This window comes from Triticum dicoccoides, chromosome 2B, assembly GCF_002162155.2.
Source record: "Triticum dicoccoides isolate Atlit2015 ecotype Zavitan chromosome 2B, WEW_v2.0, whole genome shotgun sequence".
NCBI lineage: Eukaryota > Viridiplantae > Streptophyta > Magnoliopsida > Poales > Poaceae > Triticum > Triticum dicoccoides.
In genome coordinates, this window is record NC_041383.1 from 713,359,000 (window position 1) to 713,378,223 (window position 19,224).

Consider the following 19,224-nt stretch of genomic DNA (forward strand, 5'->3'; position numbering starts at 1 on the left):
GAGCGGACTGGGCCCGCGAGGGCCAGGCGCGGGCCGAGCGGGCCGGCGGCGCGGGGCGGCGGCGCAGGCCACGCGGCGGCTCCCGATTCACCGGGGGCGCGGCGGCGGACGCGTCCGGCTCCGTCCGGACATGTCCGGCGGCGCGGAGAGGAGCGGGGCTAGGGTTTCGGGGGATTAGACCGCGAATTTGGAGGGGGAGGGCATATATATAGGTAGAGGGAGCTAGGAGAGTCCAAATGAGGAGCGGTTTTCGGCCACGCGATCGTGATCGAACGACCGAGAGCATAGAGGGGAGTTTGCTGGGTTTTGGGCCACTTTGGAAGGGGTGTTGGGCTGCAATAAAAGAGGGCTTTGCGGTTACCCGGTTAACCGTTGGAGTATCAAACGACCTCCAAATGGCACGAAACTTGACAGGCGGTCTACCGGTGCTATACCAAGGCCGCTTGGCAAACCTCGGGCCATTCCGAGAAAGTTTAACACCCGCGCAAGAGAAGAGGCAAAAAGGGGGCGCCGGAGGACATAGGAGTGTCGGATTGCAAAACGGACAACGGGGAAAAAGCTCGGATGCATGAGATGAACACGTATGCAAGATGAGATGCACATGAGGACATGATAAAATGCAACACGCAAGCAAATGACGTGGCAATGACGGCGAATAACTGGCGGACACCTGGCGCATCGAATCCGGGGCGTTACACCGGGCCTTCGCTACGATCGTGGCGGTGTAGTTCCTGCTGGGCCTTCGCAACACTCGCCATCACGACAGTTAATGTGACGAAGATGTCGGTGCAGGAGCTGCTCGACTACCTCGACCATTTTACATGCGACTGCAACTCAATTAGGTATATTAAAGTCATTGACTTCATTAGCAAATTCAGAGTAATGCAAGAGGATAACTACATGTGCCAAGGCTACCAAACCGGGTGCGACTTTGACGGTGATTATTGTACCTCGCAATTTCAATCGGTGAATACGAGTGAGTTCCTTTTAACGACGCAACCGCCTTGATGAAGGGCATGTCAAGTCCAACTAGTCACCATGCTGGCGGAGCTAGGGGTGGGAGAGGGGGGAGGGCATGCCCCCCACCCCATGGTTAATTGTTTTTTTTCTAAAAGTGCCCCTACATATTTATCTTAAAATGTTAGAAAATGTATATGTTTGGCCCCTTCAACGTCTTAATTTTTTCATTGCCCCCTCTGTATAAGATTCTTGACTCCGTCCCTTGCTAGGAGGGCCAACACTCCCAGGTCGGTGTTTTCATGGCTTATACTATGACCTTTGTGATATAAATGATACGTATTACCATGTAAAAAAGTGCCTATTTTCAAGTCTTGACCTCAAAGAATTTTTGGGGACATAGGTCAATTTAAACATTAACGGCTACTTCCTCCAATTCAAAGTAAGTGTCGTGGTTTTGGTTCGTGTTTGAACCAAAGTTATGGCATTTATTTTGGGTCGGAGGGAGTACATTTTAATACCAGCTCCCACGTGTCGACGCTAAGCACTGACTGATGTTGCAGAAGACGATATTATCCAGTAGACTGGGCTCTATTCTGCGGCAAAGGTGACCGAGATGGGGATCCTCACGGTGTGCTTCTCAGACACCCCCATTCGAACTTGGAGAGGATATTAGTGTCCTGACATTAATTGTAGGTACAATCAACTAAAAATGAACCTCATTTCAGTGAAGGAAGTGGGTGGATTATAGGACCAATCTTTTTTAGTTGATGAATATATCCCGATCTCGATCTTTGCCTCTGTATCACCTGTTCACCCTATGATATGGTTTACCAAGAGGTAGCATGTTGTCATTTCAGCAGCTCATGCATTTGTGTCTTTTCCTGATTAGGTGCCCAAAGTTTCAGATTAGTATGATCTAGAGTTAGTGTAATTTGTTAGCATCTGAGGTGGTGCGGGAGCTTGGGTGAAGACCCTGTCCCGACTTTATGCCGTGACCAATGGTAATGGCGGATGTGGCCGTCGTTAACCTTTTTGAAGGCATCGCCGCTTTGCTGTCGTACTCCATCCGCACGGATCCGGCCATCACAGCCTCTCTTGGGGAAACACTTGATCTTGTGTGATCGGACGACGGCGGCGCCTTGGCTTCGTATAGCCTCTTGGGGGCTTCATCTTTGGAGCTTGGCATCGGTGAGTGGGACCAATGGATGATAGTAGTTTTGACGCCCAAGCTTCTGTGGGAACAACGATGGTGAGTGCAATGTCAGCCATGCGACAATGCTTGCGGTAGTCGGCGCTTCTCCGACGCGTCCATGGGATCGTCTCGATATGTTTGTTGATGTGAATTCGAAGCCGCGGCGACAGGGTCCCTGTGGCATATGCTGACTAGCTGCAGATGGCTGTTTGGTGATCTTCTGTGGCGCCAACCGTGCCTGGTTTTGTCCTTTGTAGTTCCCTGTTAGAGTCGGAACTGTGTTGTCCGACCGTAGGTGATTGAGTTCTGGCATGAATCTTCAGACGACTCCACTTGGCCTCTACAGTGTGGGTTGAGTCTGACGATTGCTTACGGCGAAGTCGGAGTCGTTTGTTCATAGTTCAGAGATGGTGATGATGCCTTCTAGGGGAGAAGTGATAACAATGACGTCTGCGTGCTGTCTCGGCGAGGCCCTATTTAGAGTGGTGTGCGCGGGATATCTTCTGTGTGTGCCGCTCAGCGGTTGTGATGATTTTCACCCAGTTCTTCACAATTAACTGGGCAATCTTGTTTTCGCACCGTTTTTCTTAATTAGCCGAGCAACTCTTTTCTTCTTAATGGATGCAGGAATTTTGTCATTTCGAAAAGAACAGAAATTATTAGTATAGCACCTGTGTGTGTTTTGAAGGTGTTTAGGTCATACAATTTGAGACAAAAGCAGACAGACTAGCTATTTTTTGGGTTTATCTTGATATGATGTTTGGAGTTTGGTACACGAGAAGAAGGAACACAATATCCTTTTATGGCCATGTGTTCTTTGTGTTCATAGTATGGCATCTTTAATTGTAACGAAGCTTTTAAGGTAGAGATCCACGCGTTGCTGCAAGGAATGGCTTTAGCTATCCAACATACGGAATTGCCGATTATTGTTCAATCAGACTCTTCTGAGGCATTGTCCATCTTGACAAATGATAACCTGTTGCGGTCCGCTTAACCTGGTTGCTGAGATTAAGTCTTTATCAGAGGAGCGGGAGTTTATTCCCCAAAATCTTACTAGGAATAAGAATAGGGTAGTAGACCGTCTCACGAATTATAGCCATATTGACTCTTGTATAGTTGTTTGGCTTGAAAGAGAGGATCCCTATGTATTGAGGAACTCTTGCCACCTATAGTTTTTAAATAAAATTCTCCTTTTCTCCGCAATGCTCCATCAAATAATGTATCTGCCAATGATGATGAAAAAATATGTTGGGCATCCTAAATTTTAGACCTAAATGCTGCATATTTGCAGCGTTGTACCTACTCCCGCAAGAACAAATCGCAATCACGCGAAAGCCAACCGCCCCATGGAAGTTTCCTCATCGTTCGACCCGCCGCCACCGATGCCCATTTCAGTTGGATCTCGCCGCCACGACGAGTCCGACACCCGCCCCATCCCAGCCACCATCCCACCGCTTGGACGTATGTGACCGGCCCCATTGTCGCCGTCCGATTTGCTTTCGGCAGCTCCCACCCTCCACCATCCTATATGGGCGCTGCAACAGCGGGGCTTGCTGTGGAGGTCGACTAGGTGTCGTCCTATTCCCCACATGACCGTCGCTACCACCATTGAGCCGATGCGCCTTTCTAGCACCACACCATCATCCCCGAGCTCCTGCCACGGGCCCTGAACTTCCCCGGCGTCGCTGTCGAGCTTCTCCATGTCATCGGATCCGCATCCCGGCCTCCCCGCCATCGGATCGTCATGTTTCATGTGGTTCTTATTTTTTTGGACATCACTTTTTGCCATGTGTTGAAGCAACAACAGTTGCGATGCCAAAATAATCTTTTATCTCCTACCCTAAAATGTCTTTTCATCACCAACTTTTTCATCAACTATTGGAGGTGCTCTCGCTAAACCGAATCCACGGCGCTACAGCCAGCCCAACCCAGCCAAGTGGGGCCACGAATAGAAGATGCCACTCTTCCCCACTCCACTCCGAGCCCTATTCTCCCCCTCCACCGCCGCCTCCTCCACCGCCGCCGCCCCGCCGCCCCGTCGACCGCCGCTCGCGGGGGCTCTCCTCTTCCTCAGCCTAGGAGCCGTAGCCGGTTGCGCCCTCTCCACTCGCCGTGTCCCCTTCCTCCGGTAACTCATATAATCCTCTTTTCCCCCCTCCCTCTCCGCCATCAGTTAATTAGTAACAATTCGTGCCTTAGATTCATGGAATTTCGCAAAAAGGCCGCGCTGGTTGGCTGTGATGGTTCAGCTTGTCGCGTCTTTAGCTTCTCTGATTGCTAGCTCGTAGACTAGTTGTGTAGCTACAGTCTACAATCATCCGTGGATTGCTGTTACCTAGAAGTATGAAACCTGTGTCGCGGTGTGCTTGGCTGGATAAAACAAGATAGAAGTGTTACAGGTCTGATGAATTTGCATACGATGTTTGTCCGACACTCGTCAGTCACCTTTGGATCAAAAGTTTTGCAAATTATCGCAGTTACCCTCATAGCTTTTCAGACAAAAACTGATGTGTTTCTGTTGCTGCATTGATGCTAAGAATTCGATAATCTAAAGTAGTACCACATTAATATTTACAACACTGTGATTTCTATGCGAGCCTGTGGTTATTTTGTTTTTTGTAATGTATAATAGTTGATAATCAGTTATCAGTTCTGGAACTTTACAGGGCGATAAGTTCTGCTAGAATGGAATCTACTTCCACGACCGTGCCTTCCATTGTTGTATATGTGACAGTTCCAAATCGGGAAGCAGGTACTTTAACTATGTTGTTGTTTTCTATTATTATATCATCGTTGCATGTTACCATCCCATTAATTAATCCTAATCCCAAGTACAAGCCGTACTATTAATTGACTAACTGAACTTACTTTCACATCTGATAGTGCATCTGAGTTACTCCCTCCGTCCCATAATGTAAGACGTTTTTTGACATTAGTGTAGTGTCAAAAAGCGTCTTACATTATGGGACGGAGGGAGTAGATTTCTATTTAAAATCTCGTCGCTGTTATGTTGTTCAATGGTCCCATTGTAGATGTCTATATGATATTTTTTTGGCGAGTTTGATCTCTTTCTTAAGCAGCACTAAGAAATGTAAAATGGCTGTCTTTTATTTTCAGTTATCTTATTATTAATTTTCCTTTGCTGCAGGCAAAAAGCTATCAGCAAGCATTATCAGTGAGAAACTTGCTGCTTGTGTGAACATAGTGCCTGGTAGGAACTATGTTCTCTCTCTTGTTTATTCTGTGCCACTAGACACTCAAATGTAGTAGACTCCTTTTATTTTTGCATGGAATAGTTGACTCCAGTTGACCATCTTCTACAGTAGTTTTCAATTATCACTTGAACCTATCATCTCTTCCAGTTTCCATTCAAACCCGATGTTGTGCACTTTAGCAAATTGGCTTCTCTATCCCTTGCCTTGAATCGAATGTCAGCAATGGACCAGGATGACCATTGGACATTTGAGTTTTCCAGAATGTAGCATGGACAGTCATGTGGCTGTGTACATCATCATTTGACCTGTCAGGTGCAGCATCGTGACATCACTACTGCTGGAACTAAACTTGATGAAAATGTATTCAATTGATGACATTATGGGGTCTCAAGTGAAAATCGTGGTGAAAATGAAGGGCTGCAGGGAACCATCTTCGTAATTATAGAAGTAGGAATTAGGGATGGTAGTATATTAGAGATGGAGTATAGACATGTTATGCTTGATAGCCAACTCTACTTGGTCGCTGACAAAAAATATTTATATGAAAGAAGCATAACTCCAACTTGTGGTAGCTGAGGTTCAACATAATTACCGTTTGAGATTATACTTGAATTAACTGAACGTCTGACCATCACCAAGATCTTCAAGACACCTTTTAATTGTAGACCATAGCTTGTGCCTGCCTGTACATATGCACTGGAAGTCTGGAACTGGAATAGTTGTGGAAACGGTGATGCGCGGGCAAGTTGGCATGGGTGACTTGCTTGTTTGCTTAGATCATATTGGTGCAATGACTGCAGAATCTTTTAGCAAACTGTACTCTTTACTGACAGTAAAATATGTGTACTAAACTGACGGATATGCATTTGGCCATCAACAGGTAAGCCGCCTCATCTTCTCTTCTCATGATAGTTTCTTCTGTTGTACATGGTTTACTGAGCAATCTTTTTTCAGTCATCATACCATATTATCTTATTGTTTGCTCTTTGACCTATCTCATAGTTGGCATTCTTGTCTCTTTCCAGGAATCGAATCTGTTTACTGGTGGGAGGGAAAGGTACATTTTTACTGATGCTTTCTTGGCCATGCTAACTTGCAGTGTTCGTTGTCCAGTCACAGCTTTTCACCATGAAACACCCTTACATGGGATGCTTGACCAACCCATTACAAAAGTACTGATATTTAGTTTTCCCCAATCTGTCCATTCCTCAGGTGCAAACTGATGCTGAAGAGCTGCTCATCATCAAGACCAGAGAATCTCTTCTAAATGCCTTGACTGAACATGTCAAAGCTAACCATGAGTACGAGTAAGTTGTGTCCTGTTTGTCAAGATCTATCTACTTGTCAGTACAAAGTATGGATGAACATGCTGAACGGATACTTACTGTCTGATTATGCAGCGTTCCTGAAGTCATTGCGCTGCCCATCAGCGGAGGCAACCTCAAGTACTTGGAGTGGCTCAAGAACAGCACCAGGGAGAATTAATCTGGCCAGAGCTGCTTCCCATGGACCGCATCTGTGAGTAGAGTACCTAGTGGTGTGGAGTGTCTGTTCTGGTTTGGGACATTGTGCTTGTGCAGAAAGACTTTAGTGGCCTCTGTGCGTCTATGGCGTGGCTGCGACGAATCGGTCGATCTGTACTGTCTCCTAGGGTCAAATAAACTTTCAGAAGCGTGTAGCGCCAAGTCGACTGCACAAATTCCTCTTGTCGCGCTCGTGGATTATCTCATCACCATGTTCCTTCAGCTAATCTCTTGAAAGAAAAACCATGGGTATTATCTGCCATCAAACCCCGGAACAACAACACATGCATGTGTGACATTTTTTTTCAGAGCAAGCACTGGTACATGTGCTGGATGAAGAGGCGGCAGCACGTGGCGTGCGGTTAAAAAAGAGAGGAATGATGTGCGCTTTACCTCCTCGCTAAGCTACTAGAGTTCCGATAAAGTAGAGATCTATCTGTAATCAGTGGGTGAGGGTAATTCCGTCGGAGTATGAGACAGTGGATGTCATGCATGTTGAGGACGATGTGTCGATGTCAGTCTGTCACTGTGTGGGCTTTTTCACTATTCTGACCCTTTCAACAAACTTTGTCACAAAATGAACTCGACGTGAAAGTATTTCACGATCTGACCCTTTTAGCAAAGCCACAGCCCGCGGCGTTTCTGCCCAACATAGAAACGCCGAGGTAGCTAGCGTTTCTGACCAAGAAGAAACGCCGAGGTAGCTAGCATTGCGGACCAGGTAAGAAACGCCAAAGGCGCTGGCGTTGCTGCCCATCATTGAAACGCCAAGAGACCATGGCGTTGCTGCCCTTTTCCATGTGAAATGTGGATGAACAGCCTAACTAATAAGGCTAATTAATTATGACCAAAGAGGGTAGAAACGCCATGGTCCCTTGGCGTTTCAATGATGGGCAGCAACGCCAGCGCCTTTGGCGTTTCTTACCTGGTCCGCAACGCTAGCTGCCTCGGCGTTTCTCCTTGGTCAGAAACGCTAACTACCTCGGCGTTTCTATATTGGGCAGAAACGCCGCGGGCTGTGGCGTTGCTAAAAGGGTCAGATCGTGAAATACTTTCACATCGAGTTCATTTTGTGACAAAGTTCGTTGAAAGGGTCAGAATAGTGATTTTGTCCTCACTGTGTGGTGTGTACCACAACTGACAAAAGTCCTCTCCAATAATGTATCCTCTTTTGGCTTTCTAGTTGGCCCTTTTTACTTTGGATGGTACTAGGGTAATCTGCAGGCTGCACCACTGAGCTGAATCCAACATGTGGCTGGTCTGGTCTGGAGATCTGGTCACATGATGCACTGGGCCAGCAAGAGGGTTGCAGTTTTGTTCATTCCAAGGTGGTTAGGTTCAGTGGGAATCTGCCTACTGATTCAGATGCACCTCCCCAAAGAAAAATACTGATTCAGATGCACCTGTACCAACACCGAGATCGATAATATGATCCACCTATCCACCCACGTACTCCCTCCGTCCGAAAATACTTGTCATCAAAATGAATAAAAAAGGATGTATCTAAAACTAAAATACATCTAGATACATCCCCTTTTATTTATTTTGATGACAAGTATTTCCGGACGGAGGGAGGAGCTAACAAGATAGCAGTAGCAGCTACTTGCATAATCAGGGAAAGTTCAGTATAATAACCAAATCATCTGGCTTTGTATCTGCACTTTTGTGGTGATGAAGCAGAGATCACATCGTTTCCCCGCCTTTATTAGTTCAACCCAGAGAAAATTCTCATCTCACATGTAGTAAGATGTAACAAGGGAGCAAAGAAGATCAAGCACCTGTCAGACAGTCACACACACAACTGTATTAACGGACAAGTGTGCGAACAGTTACACTGAACCATCATTTTTCCAACCCCAAAATAAGAACACACGCATATACTAATCGACAACAATTAAGCTTAGCCAGTAGCCAAGTCACACGCCCTACTCTCCTCTAGCGGGAAGGGGCACACACATCAGATCAGATCAGATGAGATTCAGAGTCACACACACACACACACACCGGAACCAAGCGAACAGCACTCGGATAAGATTCAGAGACGGCAAAACAGCTATTTTTCGATGACTATGTCAGGGAGAGCGGTGACAGCAGAGCCGAGCGAATCGTCGTCGGAGGCGTCCACCATCTTGTGGAGCTCGTCCGAGTTGGCGCCGACGATCTTCTTCACCACCTCCTTGCCCTTGATGAGGAAGAAGGTGGGCATGGCCTTCACCCCCAGCTTGGAAGACACGCCCTGCAAATATATATGTACAAAACATATCATTACGTCTCCGCTTAACTAGGCCACATGTTGAGAACAGATTACAAACTTGGGTAATTCTTGTTTATTGAGAAACGAGCATGCCATAATCTTTGAGATATTTGACAAGACGTCGAGTCAATTTATCATTTGATTGAGTAGGTAGCCCCTCTCTGTTCAGTCTGAAGAAAGTTGAGTCTAAATCTTGTTGTCGAAGAATGATGTGATGCTTTGAAGCGTATAAACAATAACAAGCCATGTGGCGAGAATAATTAGGGGAGTGAATGATTGGTTACCGGGACATCATCGACGTCGACGAAGAGGAAGAGCATGTCGGGGTGGGTCTGGGCGAGCTCCTCGAACTTGTAGTTCATGGACAGGGACGTGACGCACCACGATGCCCCAAAGTGAGCAGCGACCTGCACAACATGTAGGGATAATCAATGTAACCAAAGTCACCCTTGAAGTCGACATGAAAAAACAGCACTCTGAAACACAGTAAGTAATCATCAGGCACATGCCATGCATTTTCTCATCAATTAACAGTGCTACTTTGTTTTCTGTATATCTGTAAAAGACAAGCAGGTAGCAGAAGAAGAGGATGGAACACGCCATGAATTGCGTTTACAGGAAAAAGTTACTCCTAGTTGCTTAATAAGGGGGGCTCAAACACGCGAAGGCGGTTAATTACGGCACAAGATCTCCGACTATAAATGTGGGATTTTGAGGACCCACGGCATGAAAAGGCGGAGAATCCGGCCTTGGAGAATCGAACAGAGAATCAACACGAAATTGTGGCAGGAGAAGAGGGGGGCTGGGGGAAGAAGAAGAAGAGGGGGGAGGGAGGGAAAGAAAGAGGACGCACAGTGCGGCCTTCGTTGGCGGCCTGGGTGGTGAAGAGCTCCCAGGCGGCCTCCTTGTCCACCTTGACCACCCTGCAGCTGCCCACCTCCCGCGGCCGCTGGATCTCCACGTCCATGCCGCCGCCTCCCTAGTCTATCTCCTCTTCCTCCTCCGGCAACAAGAAGAAGGAAATCACAGCCTGTCTGTCCCGAGAGAGAAAAGGCAAGGAGGCAAAGGAAGGAAGTGGCAATCCACTACGCGCTGGTGATGCGCTCACATCAGATAAGCCGCACCGCGCACAGGATTATATTCTGCAGGTGCGCGCCGGGTCAGGCCCGGTCCCGCCTCGCTTTGTCCGGTTCCGGTATTTATTTGTTTTACTACTTCTACTACTACTGCTATACTAGACCAATGACCTAGTTGCAGTGAGTATTTAACCAAAAACTACCACATTTCATGAAAACGTGTCCAGAAACTATCACTTTACAAGGTTTTGCCAAAAACTATCACTTTTTTACTAACCCGTGGCAAGAAGCTACCACTTTCGGAAAATGACCGGTTTACAAGATTTAAACACGTTTATGACAAGTGGGGCCCATCCATCAGGGCTGACGAGCTTCCTCCTCTCTCTGGCATTTTAACAAACACTTTCAGTGCATGGGAGGGAAGCAGGTGAGCTTCACCCTCGCACCAGTCGGCGGCCTAGGACATCGGCGAGGAGATGCTGGCCATGACGGTGTGGTAGCGACCTTCCAGTGATGCCGCTGCCTCGGTTCCTGCTGGGCGAGTCCATGGGCGCCGCGGTGGTGTGCTCCTGCACTGGGCGCGGCGGTCTTCGCCGACGCCTTCGCGGCGAGCACCTCCCGCGACACGGCCTCCAGCCGCGCCTCCATAGCCTGGACCGCGACCCTGGCCACTCGCGCGTCTTCCCTGCCCGCGGCGACTTCCTCCTGCGTCGGCCATGCGCTCGCCTTGGCTCGCTCCGCCTCTCGCCGTGCCTTGTCTAGCTGTTCGGACGTCGTCTTCTTCTTCTCCTCTTCGATGTCCCTCACTCTTGCCTGCGCCGCGGCGAGCTCAGAGGTCACCCAGCTCAGCTCCTCCTCCAGCGACAGGATGGACGCTAGATGTACGAGGCGAAGCCGCCGATGCCGAGGGTGACGAGCCGATGCCGATGCAAGCGCGTCCACGAATGCCGGCCCGAGCGCTGCCACCGCAGAGACGAAGTCGATGAGATGCGTTGAGGACGGGAGCTCGTTCGTGCTCTGCCGGGCGTCCTCGGAGGGGAACGGAAGCTCGACGATGTCGGCGGCTCCGGCGACGACGAGCCCGGCACGGATGAAGTGCGCGTTGCGTGGGGTGGCGAAGAAGGTGACGGCGGAGGCGAGGCGGCGGTCGAGGAGGAGGCGCACGAGGTGGAGGAGGACGGCGGACTGCACCTTCCAGACCGGACTAGGCGATTCGGGAAGAACGGGGACGACGTCGCGGTGGGCGGGGAGGGGCTAGGAAGGTGTAGGGAGAGGAAGGGGGAGGCCATGCAGGTGCCCGGTGGTGGTGTTACCGGGCCGTGGCGTGCGAGCTCGCTCAGGGGAGTGGTGTCTAGGAGCTCCCCTGCTTCTGTCCTATGCACAAGAGGTGTTTGTTTAAATGCCAAAGAGAGAGGGGAGAGGAGGAAGAAGAAGGTTGGTGATGACGTGTAGGTCCCATCTGTCAAAAAGGTGTTTAGAAGAGGTGAATCGGGCACTTTCACAACATAGTAGTTTTTAGTCAAAAACTAGGCAAAAAGTGGTAGTTTTTGGCACAAATTTGTAAAATGATAGTTTTTGGGCACGTTTTCATGAATTGTGGTAGTTTTTGGTTGAATACTCAGTTGCAGCAGCTATGCAGTTCGTGAAAGGGCGTGAGCTTGGAGCATGTCGACCATACAAAAGATTGAGCAAAAGATATCGTGGTAAAAAACAAAACCTGTGAGCTAGGCAGGGTGGCATGTCGACGGGGATGGCTGTCTCATTCGCAGAGAGGGAAAAAGGAATGGCTATCAGGTGAGAAGGAGCTTTAAAATAGCACCAACAACATCCCATGGCTTTTGCTGGCCAGAACGGGCCGCTTGGGAGATCCGCGTCACGGTGCACCGGTACCCTGGGTGACGCTAGCGTAGCTTCTGGAATCTAGCTTACCTCTCCGCTGGCCGAGGAGGGTACGCTGAATTGTTTGTTTGTCGCAACACTCTTGATTAGCCTCCCTCCGCTGTTTTTTCTAGACTCTTCTAATCGAGTATGTGGTCTTGTTGTCTTCTCCTGCGCTCCACTACTTTTGACATAACCACTATCATGTTTTTTTGTAGAGAATTTTTGTGATGCTTCCAATCAATATGAACAGTCCATTTTGTGTAATCCGATGTTTTTTCTTCGGAAATGTTAACGCCCACACGTGTGGGCGTTTGCACATCGTTCACACGCCTCCATCACCACTTATTTTGCCACGTATGAATATATGACATCAGCAGAATTTTTTTTTGGTTTTCGGCTTAAAAATGTTGTATCTCCTAAATAAAAAAGCAAACTAAAAATCCGTTTTCACCATTAAATCCGTCTCGACGAGATCTTCAAAAGTAGACCCCATGTTGATATGTTTCGACGATTTTTTTTTTGCCACAAGTTGCCACGATGTTTACACTGCAGTTGTCATAGGGCTTAAACTAAAGTTGCCATGTGGCAATTTTAGTTTGTAGATCATGGCAATTTTAGTATTTTGATGATGGCAACTCCAGTACTTTGACCATGAAAATTATTTTTTGTATGAACCATGGCAATTTTACGTGCATGTATCATGGCAATTTTAGTTTATGGTTCATGGCAAGTCTGGTTTCTTAATTCCCCGTTTTATAAATGTCAAAATTTACTTTTAAATGTAGAAGAAAATAGCTGAAACATATCATGGCAACTTCAGTGTAAACATCATGGCAATTCATATGTAATAGACATGGCAACTTTTAATTCAAAAAAATTTTCATCAAAACATATCAACATGTGATCTAGTTTCGAAGATCTCATCGCGAGGGATTTAATGGTGAAAACGGATTTTCAATCGGATTTTTCGTTTAAGTGATAAAACATTTTAAAAACTGAAAATCCAAAAAGATTCCTGCATGCATGCATGCGATGACGTGGCAATCTGTTTACATTAGAGACGTGTGGTGCGTCTCCCTTCCTGTCAGACGTGTGGCAGTTAGCGCGACCCTTTTTCTTAAAAAACATCAGTGCCAAAGTGCTTCGTGCTATATATGTGGCACTTATTATTTGGATTTCTTAAAGGGTCATCTGATGGTTAGTACTATTACAATTAACTCTTGTAAGGTAAGATATGGACAATAATCTTGTAGGATTAATATGTCATTTCTAATTTTATACCAATAAGAAAATAAATTATCATGTCATTAAAGCATGGTGCTAAACTAGGGAATAAATCATGCATACTGCTACAATTTTCATGTCATTTTTTCAACTGCCACGTCCCTGCCATTAAAACCTAAACGCTGCCACCCTTCCCTTACTCATAACGTAGTATTACTTGAGACATTTACAAACATGTTTGATAGGCATGATGCTGATGCTCAAACCAACAACAACCCAAGCAATTACCAAGAACCTATATTCTCCATGGTTCTCCTTAAATCCATCCATAACAAACACTAAACATTTGTGATTTTGAGGAACATGGTAACCGTATTTTCCATCACATCATTACATTACTTTATACAAAGAACAACATTGACAACAGTTATGAAGAACTAATATTACAATGAATTCAGACTTAGCATACAATACATGCTTGGCTACTTGAGTGAGGTGAATACACAGAACCTTTAACACAATACATAGTTCACAACATCAACACACACACACACACACACACAATCATAAAACGAGTCCAATAACCACATAGTAGATAGGAATAATAACATGGTAAACCATACCATTTTAGATGATGAGTGTCATTTTTAGTTGTTCACCAGATATCAACACTTTCCTTTTTCAGAAGATCAACCAAATAGTCTTCTTATTATTGACGTTTTCTTTTCAACACTGTCCTTTTTCATAAGATCAACCACAATAGTCTTGTTATGATCGATGCCTTCGTTAGTAAAGAGACGATAATATTCACCGTACTTGGAGTGGATATCCAATTCTTCAAGTTTTGGAAGTGCATTGTTTGCCACAACTCTCTTTAGTTCTTCCACATCAATCATGAGCTTCTTCAGGCAACGAAATCCATCAGGAGAGAAGACAATAAGGTCATCCTTGTAGGAGTTGGAATACAATGAAAGGGTGGCAAGAAAGGGCAGTTGAGCCAGCTTGTCAATGAATTCTTGAGATATGCTTGTTCTCACCAGCGAAAGTGTAATGAGATTAGGAAGGAAAAGGACACCATTCAAGTTAGATGGCAAATCCAGCTTTCCGTCTAGCACAATGAACTTGAGGCGGCGATGGGTGTAGCTAGTGAATAAACTTGATGGAATATTGTCACCTTTGATGATCAGAGTCCTAAGGTTCTCAAGCTTGTTAAGAGCCTCTGAGAGAGCCACCACGTTGCCTTCCAAGGAATTCCCAACCCTTAAGTACTCAAGATGGATCATCTCACCTAACGTCCCAACAAAATCCTGCTCCAATGTATCAAGTTCTATGGAGTCAAGTGTCTGTAGGTGCTTCAACTTGCCAATTTTATTAGGAAATTTCAGGAAACCACCAAAAACATGCCTCAGTGTCTTAATCGTCCAGAAGGACAATGGGAGCTCCCGAACACTAGTTTCCCTCACATCTAGTGTTTGAAGACTAGTGAGATTTCCGATGGATCATGGGATTTCCTCCAATGAACAAGATGTAATTCCAAGGTACTGCACATGCACAACATTGCCTATTTCATCCGGCAACCTCTTACCAATCTCGATGCCTTGTAGATTGATGACACGGAGGAACTCAGATCTATGCAACAATCCTTGTATATGAGATCTGATGTCTTTGTTCCTCTTCCACTTAGAGATTTCCTTAAGTTGAGGCGAGCAACATAAATAAGTTTGGTCTTCTTTGGGGTTGGAATCTTGCTCAAAATGTGAGAAGATGGATCGTAGCTTTGGCAAAGAACTGGCCAACACAGCATATTTGTCTGTGGAGTTCTGCAGAGAGAGGCGGCGAGCACTTGTTAATGTGGGGATGTCATCACCGTTGTGGACTTCCACAAAACTTGCCTCTTGTGCTTCAAACTGCAAAAATTCATGGACTTTGTTCTGGATGGTCACAAAGATACTGCCAGCACTAGATATATCTTCTTCATCCATATGCACAGGCTTAACAGGATTCCTTGCAATCAACTCATTTAAGTAGATGTACCCCACCTTCTCCATTGTCTTCCCACCTCTTGGTCTTAGGAATCCCTCTGCCATCCACAAACACACCAATATGCGGGCTTCAATCTTGATGTTGGCCGGCAGTGCAGCAAAGTATAAGAAGCAACATTTCAGCTCATGTGGAAGATCATCAAAGCACACAGATAGTATCCTGTGTATTCGCTTCGATTGCTTGGACTTCAGATAGTCAAATACATTGGTCCACTCACTAGGGAACTCCTTGGTTTGTAAGAGACCTGATAGAAGAGCAATACCAAGTGGCAATCCTTCGGTGATATTGTGGATGTCTTGGTGGCGATCATGAAAAATTCCATCTTGCACTTCAATATGGAGTAGCCTATTGTGGAATAGTTGTACAACTGTCTTTTGTCCAAGAGATTCTAAATTAATAATGATATGAGGATAGCCGATAGGTGGCTCTTTAGGTTTATGTTGTGTGATATGCACTATTCTACTGCCTTTAGCACCATTTTTGAGGCTAAGCAGAATGTCCTTCCAATCAGTGCTGCTAACTTCACCATCTATCACTAGCAAGTATTTCTGGCCTCTTATTTTTTCTTTAAAAGCTTCGTTGACATTGCTTCTTGTGCAATTATTTCCATCTTCTGTTAGTTTTTGAAAAATTTGCCATTGAATATTGGTTGCCGTCATATAAGGTGCAAAACTCTCCATTGCATGAACAATAAATTTTTTCTTATCTATCTTATCATATACTTCTCTAACGAGAGTTGTCTTGCCAACACCACTTTTTCCAACCACCGAGATTACAACTGGATGATGATGATATTCATTCTCTTCTTCAGTGGGAGGAAGAATAGCATTCTCCACTTTCTTCCGGTTATGATCATGTATTGGCATATGTGGTGGCACTAAGTCATCCCTGCAGTTCAGTCATCATTAATTGTTAGTACTTGGTAGTCTTTAGTAAGTACTCCCTCTGTAAACTAATGTAAGAGTGTTTAGATTACTAAAATAGTGATCTAAACGCTCTTATATTAGTTTACGGAGGGAGTATATTTTTAATGTATAAGTTAGGATTCCTATGTTCTGCGGGAGTAAGATGAGCATTCTCTAGTTTCTTTTGGTCATCTTCGTGTATGGCACATGTGGTTGTAGTAAATCACCCATTTAATTCAACCATTGTTACTTGTTAGTAATTCTTAGTAGTTAGTAATTGAACTTTAAATGAATCATGTTACAACTCAATATTATTGTAGTGCATTATAAATCCTTTCTACGGACTTAAAGTATTGAAGGTTGAACCTAGGTAACTTTCCTTTCCAATACCTACTCGTAATGCATGTTGTGTACGAAGAAACCATGCTTTGAATAATTATTAAGTATTTAATTTATATACTTATGTAAGCATTTCTTCAATTTCACATTTTTCTTTGATCACGTGCCTAAGAAATATTTATTTCCCAATAATTGTTGCAACTTTTTTTCAAGGTGTCAATACTTTTCTTTCAACTTTATCAACAATATAACAAAATCATTATATGTTTGCAACACTATCGACCTTTAACCGCAACAAAATCAAAACAATGTTGCACCAAAATTTAGTGCAAGGTTATAGCAGAGTCATGAAAATGACTAACTATTACACATTTGGATGGGTGTGTTTCTACACATAAGGCAACCACTAGCATATGATGAACCATACCAATCCTCTGTCAATATACTATGCGGATAAGAGTTAAATATATGATGTCATTGGTTTTGTCATAAAGTAAAGACCATATATGTATTAGTTTGCCATGTTGTTTGTGGATGTTTGGATTTTTCCCAAGATCATACTCGAGTATTGAGGACACATTTCCATTGACAGATATGGCTTGTGAATGTTCAAGTAGAAAACAAATATGTGAATTACATGCCTCTAGTTAAATCTAATTACATAATTGTATGTGTGTTGTGTGCTTGTATGATAATATGTTTCCTTATGAGTTTTTATCTATCATTTGTCGATGCATAATGGTGATCTACTATTACAACAGGTGCCGAGCACAAAGATCTATTTCACACTAGCCTACACAAGCTTTGGGCGGTTGCACGGGAAAATAACCTCAACAAATGATGTACTCCCCAAATAAAATATTATAAGATCGTTTAGATCACTACTTTAGTGATCTGAACACTCTTATATTTCTTTACGGAGGGAGTAGCAAAGATGGTTACACTATAAAACCAAATGTAATAAATGTATCACATGCTAGGATTTGAATAACTGACAATGATAAGTCAGCCAGATCATCTCAAAAAATCTGCCTACAATATGGTTTTCAAACCAACTAGATGTATGTATGGGTGACGAGAGGGGGTTGTACAAGTGATTGTGGAATGTTGGTCCTCGTTAGGGTCATCCATGGAGGCCACATTTTACCACATTGCCTATGCCATGAAAGGCTAAACAACAGCGAGAGGTTTCCTACCGTGTTCGTATTCAGTAACAGATCTCCACCACTATGGTCTAAATGGCTATATTCTTCTTCTCGCCATGGTTGTCCATTCTAGTGGCATCTTGTGGCATCATTTTCTGACCTCTTAAAGAAATTATTTGCATTTCAAAACTTTTATTTTATTAGCAAAATATTCTATATTTAAAAATGCGCTATGATTAAGTCATGCTTGATTCATAGCATTACAAATTCAAGACTCAATTTTTTCATGAAGATTTTAAGATGATTTTATTTGCATTTATTAATTTACTAGATACTTCTTTTATTTATGGTTATTTGTTCCTAAGTGCGGAAGCGCCTCTGTTTTGCCCTTTCAATATTTCCCTCTTAAACAACTCACTCTTGACCCTAGAAAATATATGGTGTGTTTAATATCCCAAATAAATTGTTTTTCATCAAAGCTATTTTAGTACATATAAAATAATTATTTCCCATGAAATATTATTTAGCCCTTAAGAAAGAATCCATATTTATACTTCTCATCCAACTGTGGTCACGATATGCCTTAAACGTATCTAAATTTTTGTATGTTTCATGCTATAATGTTATAAAATATGCAATGATTTATCATTTATTTGGACTAACATATTAATAACCTTATCTGAGTGTCGGTTCCTATGCTGACACTCTTGGGTTTCAAGAAAAACTTGTATTTTTGCACAACCTAAAAATCCATGAAAAAAACTGAAGAAAGTTTTTACGTCATTGGGAAGCCAACGGAAGAAAGTGTTGGGGAACATAGTAATTTCAAAAAATTTCCTACGCACACGCAAGATCATGGTGATGGCATAGCAACGAGAGGGGAGAGTGTTCATCCACGTACCCTCGTAGACGTAAGCGGAAGCGTTATGACAACGCGGTTGATGTAGTCGCACGTCTTCACGATCCGACCGATCCAAGCACCGAACGTACGACACCTCCGAGTTCAGCACACGTTCAGCTCGATGACGATCCCCGGGCTCCGATCCAGCAAAGCTTCGGGGATGAGTTTCGTCAGCACGACGGCGTGGTGACGATGATGATGTTCTACCGGCGCAGGGCTTCGCCTAAACTCCGCGATGATATGACCGAGGTGGAATGTGGTGGAGGGGGGCACCGCACACGGCTAAGGAACGATCCGTAGATCAACTTGTGTGTCTATGGGGTGCCCCCCTGCCCCCGTATATAAAGGAGCAAGGGGGGAGGCCGTCCGGCCCCTTGGGCGCGCCAAGGGAGGAGGAATCCTCCTCCTAGTAGGAGTAGGACTCCTCCTTTCCTACTCCTACTAGGAGGGGGAAGGAAGGGGGAGAGGGGGAAGGAAAAGGGGGAGGCGCCGCCCCCCCCTCCTAGTCCAATTCGGACCAGAGGGGGGAGGGGGCGCGCAGCCCATGCTGGCCGCCCCTCTCTCCT

At 44.9% G+C, this 19,224-nt stretch overlaps 2 protein-coding genes and 1 pseudogene across 3 annotated transcripts; 1 reads left to right on the forward strand and 2 right to left on the reverse strand.

Moving 5' to 3' along the window:
• The first annotated feature begins 4,070 nt into the window (after positions 1-4,070).
• Positions 4,071-7,157, forward strand: LOC119365803 (protein CutA 1, chloroplastic). Of its 2 annotated transcripts, none has more exons than XM_037631444.1 (6): positions 4,071-4,280; positions 4,819-4,904; positions 5,301-5,363; positions 6,393-6,424; positions 6,580-6,674; positions 6,768-7,157. In XM_037631444.1, exons 1-6 carry the CDS (start codon positions 4,108-4,110, stop codon positions 6,850-6,852), a joined length of 534 nt encoding a protein of 177 aa, XP_037487341.1. In that variant the 5' UTR covers positions 4,071-4,107; the 3' UTR covers positions 6,853-7,157. The 2 variants fall into 2 exon arrangements, with proteins under 2 accessions (XP_037487341.1, XP_037487343.1); XM_037631446.1 differs by having other exon boundaries at positions 4,143-4,280; positions 4,803-4,904.
• Positions 7,158-8,669: 1,512 nt separating this feature from the next.
• On the reverse strand, positions 8,670-10,241 carry LOC119365804 (thioredoxin-like protein CXXS1). The gene is made up of 3 exons (XM_037631447.1): positions 9,998-10,241; positions 9,429-9,551; positions 8,670-9,126 (listed from the first exon to the last, which is right to left on the reverse strand). The coding sequence occupies exons 1-3, from the start codon at positions 10,109-10,111 to the stop codon at positions 8,944-8,946; spliced, it is 420 nt and encodes a 139-aa protein (XP_037487344.1). The 5' UTR covers positions 10,112-10,241; the 3' UTR covers positions 8,670-8,943.
• Positions 10,242-10,625: 384 nt separating this feature from the next.
• Positions 10,626-19,224, reverse strand: part of LOC119361235 — a 19,009-nt pseudogene continuing 10,410 nt past the window's right edge.